General features: G+C 47.4%; 1 protein-coding gene across 4 annotated transcripts in view; it reads left to right on the forward strand.

The window, feature by feature from the left end:
• The first annotated feature begins 3,969 nt into the window (after positions 1–3,969).
• Asap2 (ArfGAP with SH3 domain, ankyrin repeat and PH domain 2) overlaps positions 3,970–9,782 on the forward strand; it is a 156,684-nt gene continuing 150,871 nt past the window's right edge. For all 4 annotated transcript variants that reach the window (XM_029541189.1, XM_021202007.2, XM_029541190.1 and 1 more), the window contains exon 1: positions 3,970–4,397. In XM_029541189.1, the coding sequence (XP_029397049.1) occupies positions 4,272–4,397 (126 nt within the window). In that variant the 5' untranslated portion in view covers positions 3,970–4,271. The remainder of the gene's footprint in view (positions 4,398–9,782) is intronic.

Consider the following 9,782-nt stretch of genomic DNA (forward strand, 5'->3'; position numbering starts at 1 on the left):
GATGCTCACAGCATGACAGAGGGGAATCAGAGAGAGGATAAAAGTCAGACTTCCAGTATTCTCTTCCCTGAAAGGATCTAGTAATACTTCCCCAACAAAGACCTGTCTGCTAGCCTCCATTTCCTCCCAGGAGCACTGCCAAGAGGATGCTGATGATGTCATCAGAGGCCTACAAGTCTTTATCCAGAACTTTTTAGCTCTTCGAAGTCTCAAAAAGAATCCACTTGTTAGCCGGGCGTGGTGGCGCACGCCTTTAATCCCAGCACTTGGGAGGCAGAGGCAGGCGGATTTCTGAGTTCAAGGCCAGCCTGGTCTACAGAGTGAGTTCCAGGACAGCTAGGGCTATACAGAGAAACCCTGTCTCGAAAAACAAAAAACAAACAAACAAACAAAAAGAATCCACTTGTCTGAGAGAGGGTCTCACTGTGCAGCCCAGGTTAGCCACAGCCTAAGAGAGATCTGCCTGTTTCTTTCTTCAGAGTGCTGGGATTAAAGGTATGGCCACCACAACTGGCAAAGATAGAGTTTTTAAAAATAACTCTCAGTGGTAAAACTGATCAGACAGGAATTTGTATGAATGTATGCATAGTTCTTGCTTATCCCAACTTCTGGGATAACAAACCCTTTCTCTGCTACTGCTATGATGTGGTTTGTCCCCTCATGGTCCTAGTATTGGAGCCTTGGCCTTGGAGTCATAGTGGGGCTGAGGTGGGGACTAGGAGGAGTTAGGGCACTGAGGGTACTATCCTTGGAAGCAATTAAGGGAGTTTTCTTGGGACCCTCCATTAGTTCTCATTAAAGAGAGTTCTAAAGTAGGGAGTTTGAAGTCTGTTTTTATGGCTTCCAGCCTGTGATCAATCTTACAAGTAAATAATGTCAACATTATGCTACCATGTACGTGAAGCTACGTGGAAGGGGCTGCTTGATCTTAGACTGTACACCTCTGTCCTAGTTTGTTTTCTGTGCTGTTATAAAATATTGATTAAAATGAACTCGAGGAAAGAAAGGGTTTAACTGGGCTACAGGTTATAGACCATCATTCAGGAAAGCCAAAGCAGGAACTGGAGGCAGGAGCTAAAGCAGAGACCGTGGAGGAATGATGCTTACTGGCTTGCCTTTCTTGATTTACTTAGCCTCTTTCTTACACAGCCCAGGCTCACCTGCCTAGGAATTGTGCCACCCACAGTGGAGTGGGCCCATCTACATCAATTAATAATCACAAAAATGTCATACAGACATGTCTGCATCCCAATCTGATGGAAACAATTCCTTGACTGAGATTCCCCTTCCAGTTTGTGTCAAGTTAGTCAAAACTAACCAGGGCAGCTTCCAAAACCACAGCTAAATTCCTCCCCTCTCCCCTCCCCTTGCTGTTCTTATTTTTCTCCCAGTGTAGAGATGAACCCACAGGCTCTATATACTCCAGACAAGCACTAACAATGTACCACTTGGGCAACATCCTAGCCATCCTCCTCTTCTTCAAAAATTTCAACCTCAGGTATGTTATAGCAACAAAAAACAGACCAGTACACTCAAGGTTAAAAAAAAATAGGACTATAGTCTTTTATATGAAAAATATAGGCTCAAATATATATGGATTCATAATTTCTCAGATTTTAAAAGTAACAGTTTTACATGGTATATATTTTGAACCAGCCCCTAGTGAGGTCTAGAACAATACTATATGATCAAAGGAATTTATATTTTACAGCAAACCATCAATGTTTGTATGGTATGGGATAAATGAGATTGTATATTGCCTCAATTCAGTTTTAGGACAATTTCATCATTGAGAATTATTACATATTTTTTGAGACAGGNTTTCTCTGTATAGAGCCCTGGCTATCCTGGAACTCACTTTGTAGACATGTCTGTCTTAAACTCATAGATATCCACCTGCCCCTGACTCCTGAGTACTGGGGTTAAAGGGATGTGGCACTATGCCCAACAAGAATTATTTTTAAAAATAGATATTTCAGGTATTTTAAAAAATAAACAGTGGTGTCCATGTCTCTAATGGTAATATCAGCATCTTCTCTTGATGCATTAAAATTTTTGTTCTTGTCTTTGTGTATATGTGTTTGTGTGTGTGTGTATGTGTGTGTGTTTGTGTGTATGTATGTGTGTCTCTGTGTATATCTCTGTGTGTCTGTGTCTGTATGTGTGTGTGTGTGTGTATGTGTGTGTCTCTGTGTGTATATGTGTGTTTCCCTGTGTGTGTATTTGTGTCTGTGTGTGCCTGTGTGTGTCTCTCTATGTGTCTGTGTTTGTATGTGTCTGTGTGTGTGTGTGTGTGTTAGACACATTGATTAGTTTGACTGGTACTGTATTATGCCAAGGAAAAACACTACTTTCTTTAACTTCCCAAGGCATCACAGAGACCAAGTCTCCAAAAATAAAACCTTGAAAAGTTACAGGGAAGAGTCTTCAATTTCAGAGAAGAACAAAAAGACTTATGGGTGGGAAGAGAAGTAGAGGGATCAGAAAATTGCCTTGTGCAGGAGAGCCTGTACTATAGCACAATACCCTCAAGTCATACACGCTGAGATAGGTGTGTTCTTGAGACACTAAATGGATGGATGTTGACAGCGGAGGAAAGTGGCAGAGAGTTGCAGAGTTTTGGGATTGCAATTTATTGCCTAGCGCAGGAATAAAAGCTACCCACTGGCACAGCTATTTTTGAAGGCTGAACTTATTCACACGCAGTGCTGGTAAAATACCAGAAGCCATACATAATGTCTGACCCCAGCTGCCACCTCATACAGCGGATTTGTACATGGGAGCCTTAAAAAGATTGACTGGTCTACTGTCCTATGACAGCAGGAGACCACTTTTATCTCCCATGTTGGGTTTACAATGTCCCTCACATTCCCTCCTTTTCAGACACACAAAAGGTTTTTGTAAAGTTTCTCTAGGCTGTATTGTTGGCAGCAGCAGTAACCATGCCTCTTGCCTCGGGGAGTTAGAGGGTGTGAATTTTGACTAGTGTCTTCAGAACCTCTGGGTTTTTAAAATACAGCTGAGAATTTCTGAATGAGATATAGACAAAAATGTCCTAATTCAGATGACTTATTGGCCTAGTTGTGTCTGTGATCTGTCAGCTGTGGGTTGGAGTACTCTCTGAGAACCATCAGGTACAATACCCCCGACTACCTCTCATGCTCTCCCTCTGGTTCTCTTGGGTATCCCCCACTTCCGACAGCACATCAGTGCATTATATGATCTTCTCAGTGTGAAGCCTAGCCTGTCACTCTAAAACTGCCTTCAAGTAACTGGGAGTGTCCCTAATTGTTCAAGCCTAAGGAACACGACCTTTACTAAGGGTTGGAGTATNCTTCCAAGTCGAAGGTCATGGGTTTGAATTTCCATTCGGCCTGTACCATGGTCAACTCCCTATGCAAAAATATCTGCCTTTACCCCTGGCTTCTTAAGACTGTGAGAAGGTGCACAGAAAGAACAGGGTCCCTATCATTGCATCCCCAATTGTCCCTATCTCTTGTCCCACTAAAGTGCCCTGGAGGATTTCACTGACCTGTAGGGGGCGAACTACCCACACTGTCTTCACTGGCCCTTCCCTGAGGTTCTGGTGGGGAATTCAGGGGGTTCTGAGCCCAAGGGTGGAATTGGGGAGCAAAAGGGTGGGCTCCCCTTCAGCCGGGAAGCCAGTATCCCGGATTCCACTCCACGCCCTCTGAGTAACGTTGCTAGAGGTCATGGCGGGTGCAGGGTGGGAGCCGGGCACCGCAGCCCGGGAAAGGGCGCGCCCTCGAACCCCAGCAGGTCCCGAAGGCAGACACAATGCGGCTGCCCACAGCCGCTGACCGACCCGGAGCGCACATCGCCCTCCTTCCTGCAGCTTCTGGTTCTCGGCCTCGCGGTGGCGGCGAGCGCCCGGATTGGAGGCCGGGCCTGCGCCCCGCCCCACCCAGCCGGCCACCGCCCCCTCCCCAGCCGGGACCCGCCCCTCTCCGCGGGAGGCGTCGGGGCCAGCGGCTGGGTGGCGGGCAGTTCCCGCCGGCTGTGTGTGCCCGCGTCTGGGCTCGCTCGGAGAAGACGCGGCGGCGGCGGCTCCCGGAGCACAGCGGGCAGAGCTGCGGGCTGTACGCGCCCCTGCTCCCACCGTGCGTCCCGCGGTGGCTCCGGCGCCCTGCGGCGGCTCCCGCGCTCCGCGCTCCCCTTTGTCCGCGTCCCCGAGCGGCGGCGGCGGCGGGGTCGGAGCCCGCGCCCTGGGCGACTGAGGCGGCGGCAGTCCGCGCCCCGGCGCCGCGGCGATGCCGGACCAGATTTCCGTGTCGGAATTCGTGGCCGAGACCCATGAGGACTACAAGGCGCCCACGGCCTCTAGCTTCACCACGCGTACGGCCCAGTGCCGGAACACCGTGGCGGCCATCGAGGAGGTGAGCGGTAGCGTCGCCGGCGCGGGTCGGGAGGCTAGGGCCGCGTGGATCGCGTTGCGCCCTGGGGGACCCGCTAGGCTTCAGCGCCTGGTGCCCGATGCTCTGTTCTCGCCGCCTGCGCCCACACCCGGGAAAAGTTTCTGGTCCCCCAGAGCCGGACGCAGCCGGACCAGCAGTGCCCGACACAGAAGCCCTTTGTTCCCTTCTCTAGGGAGAGGCTGCTTGGCCACCTTGGGCCTTTTTTGGGAACCCTCCTGTCTGCTCCCATTTCCCTCGTAGGGTTTCAGGTCCTTTGCTCCCATCCTCGGCGAGGTCAACTTCGGCTGCAGAGTCCGTGGCGGCTGGGAGTCGGGGACCCCTGCGAGCTCTACGTGCCCCGGAGTGATGGGTCTCCCTGCGCAGACCTTTCCAACTTGTTCCAGAAGTGGCCCGGCGGGGGCAGCTGTGTGTTCTGAGCCAACAAGCAGAGCAGATCCAGGGGACCCCAAGCTGCTTAGGCAAGGGTGCCCATCCCAGCTTGGGAGGCCTGGCAGTTCTCACTGCGTGCTTCAGGGCAGCTCTATGGAGGGACGTGGAGAACTGGCGATTTGAGGTCCAAAAGACCTTTGGTGGCCGCTTCTGGGCTACCTGTGTGATGCCTGTTGACAGTATGGTCAGATCCTTTGCCCTTAACCTGGAAAAGGCCTGCTATAGCAAGGGCTTTCAAGGTACATAGTCATTGTATTGAGTGGCTAAGCCGCGAGCTCTCCAGATCCTGGGGAAGAGGGATTGCGAGAAGGAGGCAGCTTGGGTTGAAAATTGAAGCAGGCTTGGAAGAGGTTGCATGAGTCCAGGGATTGAGACTGGCCGTGGCTTGGGATAGCCTCACTTACATCATTTTCTTTGCTTCCACAACAGAATTTAGAGTTGCATGTTGTGGGCTCTGTAGGCATTGCACGTCCAGCTGTACTCACAATAGGTAGCTGGAGAANNAGACACACACGTGTAGCACTAGTGAACCGATGACTACATTTCCTTTGGTCAGAATTTTAAGATGGAAGTAGATATTTTAAAATACTTGTGCCAGAGGTTCGTCTTCAGAGAGCTTTTAAATTAAGCTATGTCATTACATCCTTTCCCCTTGTTTGAACAAAGCATTCACTATTAAGCTTTGCCTGAGGAAAAAAAAAAGAACTAAACTTTTTCTTTCGTGTAAAATGTTTGTCTTTGTAGACCTACACAGTCAGGACTAGACTCAATGAAAAATACTAGGTTTAGCATCCTGCTTTTGGAAGTGTAGCTAGGGTATCCATTCTTCTCCTTCACTGCCCCCCTTTCTTTCCTCTCATCCCTATTCCAAAAGATCTGCCTGTAAATCTTTTGTAGAGAGTTAAAGTGAGAGCAGATTGCTTTAGTCCACTTTTGTCAGCCTGGCCTTTAGGTGCCACTGATGCCTTTAATGTGGCAGGTGGGGGGTAAGGGGAATGAGAGCCCCTCCCCCATGAGGGCCCTTGAAAAACACTAGGAAGATAGTCACAGTGTTTTGAAAATACATCATTAATGCTTATGAAAGTGAATGCATACAAAAGGGTAGGACTCCCTCTATGGGAAGGACACTTGTGTGTGATGTCCTTAAAAGAAAGCAATGGTTTATAAAGTAAGGGTGTTTCTCTCATTGTATTGAATCAGTTAACTATCACTAATACTGGCAGATGTTGGAAAGCCAGGAAAATAGGAGTTGCAATTAAAGTTGGCATGGCCTCTCTCTAATTAATTTTAGTTTATAGTGGATGAACCCAAAGCTGCTTTTGCATGCTTTTTGCATGCAGTGCAGGAGATTACCCAAGAGCTCAGTTACTGAGTAGATTAAAGAGAGACTGGATTAGGTCATTCTGTTAAATTGCAGCCTTGCTTCACTCAGCCTCCTAAGCAGAAAATGGATTTGAGTTGGAAACAGAAAAACTGAAATCTTTGCAGGCTTATTTCATTTTAAGTAAAGCCAGCATCCACTCTAGGATAATAGTGTGTATGAACTAAGTTGAAGGGTGAAAGGACTCAGCATGGATTACTTTAAATAATGCTTTCTTTCTCCTCGTACATTATTTAATGTTCACTTCCAAAACAAAAAGTTGTTCTCTGTCTAATGTAATAATGTTCACAATACTTGGGCTTTAAGCAAATGTCTTTTTATGGCGAGATGAGACATCAGGGTAGGTTTTGTGACATACATAAAGTTACACATTTCATAGAAATATGAGTAAAAAAATAAGTCCCTGGTCTTCTACTTAAATGAGTTATGGAATTAGTAAACTTATCTGATTAACTTTAGCAAACCTGATTGCTTCCAATGGAGGGTATGTCTAGCCATNGTCATTTTCTGACTGAAATAGGCTTTCTTGGCTTACACACCTGTAGCTAGAATGTCAGTAGTTAGCCAGTGCCTGGCCTGTATTACAAGTATCATACTGTTGTGTTTAATCTCTATCCATGATGTGCTAGGAATTTGAGGCTAGGAGATTAGTTCAGGTTATAGACACAGCAGGTGGAGTTTGAACTCGGCTGGATGCTGCATTCACAAACTGCATGGTTTTAGCTAATGCTTAGTGATGGTGCTTTCTCAAAACTGTCCCTTGCTAGATCAGCCACCTCCAAGACAGGCTCCATCACTTTCCAGTTATATGAATTGGGATAAGACCCTCCCTGCCCACACACACTTTTACCGTTTTCAGTCCAGTTCACAGTCTAGATAATCATGCCTATTTCTGAAGGTTCTGGTACAGTACCCAGTAGACTTAGTAAATGCTTTACCAGATTTCACTGTAGTTGATATACAGACCCTGGAATGAGAGTGGAGCAAGGGAGAAGGAAGTGGATGAATGGATGAAGGTGAGTATATAATGGAAACTGTTGTCCCTCCCCCTAGGGGTGTGTGTGTGTGTGTGTGTGTGTGTGTGTGTATGTGTGTGTGTTGGCTCCTATGCTAACCAAGGCCAGAGGCTGACATTGCAATGCTTTCCTGAATTGGTTCCCCACCACCTGTCTCTGCTCCCCCTGAATCCCTGGGATCCCCACACAGGTTCACAAGGTTCTGTAGCAAGCATCAGACTCCCTAAGCTGTCTTCCCAGCCCCTATGCATTCTCCCTAAGGAGCTTATTGTCTTGGTAACAGGTGAGAGTGTAGCTGGTTTGAAACTATGCACTTCCTGATGACTTTCTCTTGGTGACTTATTTTGCACAGTTTGCAAAGTGCAGAGCACAACTGGTGTCAGCTTTGTGCTTTGTAAATAAGGGAGAAAATAAGTAGTTGTGGCATAAATCTGAAAACTGAGCTGTGCCACCCCCACCCCCTTCCCGGCTTTGATTTTTGTATCTTAGTTTATTTGAGCCTCTGGTTACTTCAAAATACTCTGAAAATAGAGAAACATTGTGTGCATTCTTGGGATACTCCTGTTGTTTGTTAGGGCTTCTTCATAGCTCCATTCATTCCTACCCTGCTTATTTGGCATTGATGTAGTTTTAAAAATAGATTTGATATTGACTCTTAAGTATTAAAATTTAATCTTCTTCCTTCCGGGGCCATGACTCTCTTATTCTGTTGTCCTTGGTTACCTTGGAAATCACTTTGCTGTTCTAACTGCAAAAGAAGAATGAACATCTGGACTGTACAGACTCTCAGGGGGATGCTGTTCATGGGGCCAGACTCCGCCCAGCAGTTCCAGTGGGAACTGGCCTTGCATTTGATTCTGAGTCGTAGTCCTTTGTGACTTGTTTATAAACCAGCTCCTTCAGAATCCCAGGCTAACATATTTTGGATCTATGGTCAGAAGGATGCCACCTTTTTCTCAGTGTATCCTTGGAAGGTTATAGGTTAACAAGCCATCATATGCTGCCCTGAAATCTGAATTGGTGTATCTGGAACGTCTTGAATCAGTTAGGGTGGAACTGGCTTCCCTCCACCTGAATTCAATTTCTCTTTTATGATTAGTAGTGCAGTTACTATGATACCACTCCTTGTGTGTCCCAGCTCTTGCTGTGGTTCATTTGGGACCTGCTGCTGTGTGTTAGNTGAAGGGATTAGACATCTCTTCTCTTGGAAAGAATCTGTGGTTCTGTGGGGGAGAAACCGATTCTCCAGGCAGATCAGTAACATGAGGCCATGTCTGGGAGAGCATCTATGGCAATGATATAGAGAACAGGAAGACTGGGACCCCTTACATGTGATCAGGGATGTGGATGAAAGGGCCTTGAATGGAAGCCTGGTGAAAGAGGCTCCAAGGTGGTTTAATCCAGTCTTCCATATCTGTGTCCCTACCTTAGGGAAATATTTATCCCCTCTTGGGCTGGTGACCAACTAGGCCTTTGGTGGANTTTTCTTTTCCATCCAGGCTGCAGAAGGCTGCTTAGGCCAAGAATTTACAGAGGCCTTTCATGGTGGGGGACATACATTCCTGTTCTTTTGGCTTTTGGTCAGCGTTGTAGCCCAAGAATGAAGTCAGCTCTTTGCTAACATTACTGGGTCTCCGATGCTTGGTGGCCACATGGGTTGGTGGCCGCTCCGTTGTATGACGTAGATTCAGGACTTTGTTCTACACACTTGCAGGAAGTCCTGGTGATGAGCACAGTTTTAGACCCTTGCAACTCCAAAATGCTTCACCTGACAGCACCAGTCAGTGTGGTGTGGAACTTGTGGAGCCTCAGATTCCAGGGTAGAGCTGTGGAATCAGAGTCAGCTTTTAACAGCACTCTCAGGAGCAGTGTGTGCACCAGGGTTTGAAAGTACTGTTGTAGGCTGCCCTGACTCCTGGCTGTGTTCAGAGTTGCCTGGTGGGGGAGGGGGTGTCTGTGGACTGGAAGAACCTGGTTCTGCTCTCCTGAATTCTGATTTCATGTATTTTGGGTGAGGCCTGGAGCTTCTATATTTGTAAAAGGCTCTTCCCTAGTTGATAATCACTGATAGAAAGGTGATTATGTCATGTGGTGTGCCAGGAACTGATAAGTCAAGGTTATGCCTAACTTGGGGATAGGATGTGCTTTTGNAGGGGAGGAAACTGAAATCAGGATAGGCCTCTCTGCAGAGGTGACCTTTGAGCAGTCTGGAATGTAGAGACTGCCTGCTTGCAAAGACCTGGGCATAGAGGTGTCCTGGAAAAGGGCTGAGATATGAGTATCAGGGCAGACAGAAGGCCTGTGATCAGAGGTGAGGGAGAGGGGAGGGGCCTGTGTGGAGGGGTGGCTTAGGTCCAGATAGCACTGGGCTTTACCTTGGGGAGGGAATTTACACTTTAACTGTCAGAGTGGAGTGAAACTGTCAGAGGGTTTGGGGCTCAACTCCCATGGTTTATTTCCTCTTTAGGATTTACTTTTTATTGATTTGTATCTGTGTGTGACACTCGAGTGCAGATGCCC

Source organism: Mus pahari, chromosome 7 (genome assembly GCF_900095145.1).
Source record: "Mus pahari chromosome 7, PAHARI_EIJ_v1.1, whole genome shotgun sequence".
Classification (NCBI taxonomy): domain Eukaryota; kingdom Metazoa; phylum Chordata; class Mammalia; order Rodentia; family Muridae; genus Mus; species Mus pahari.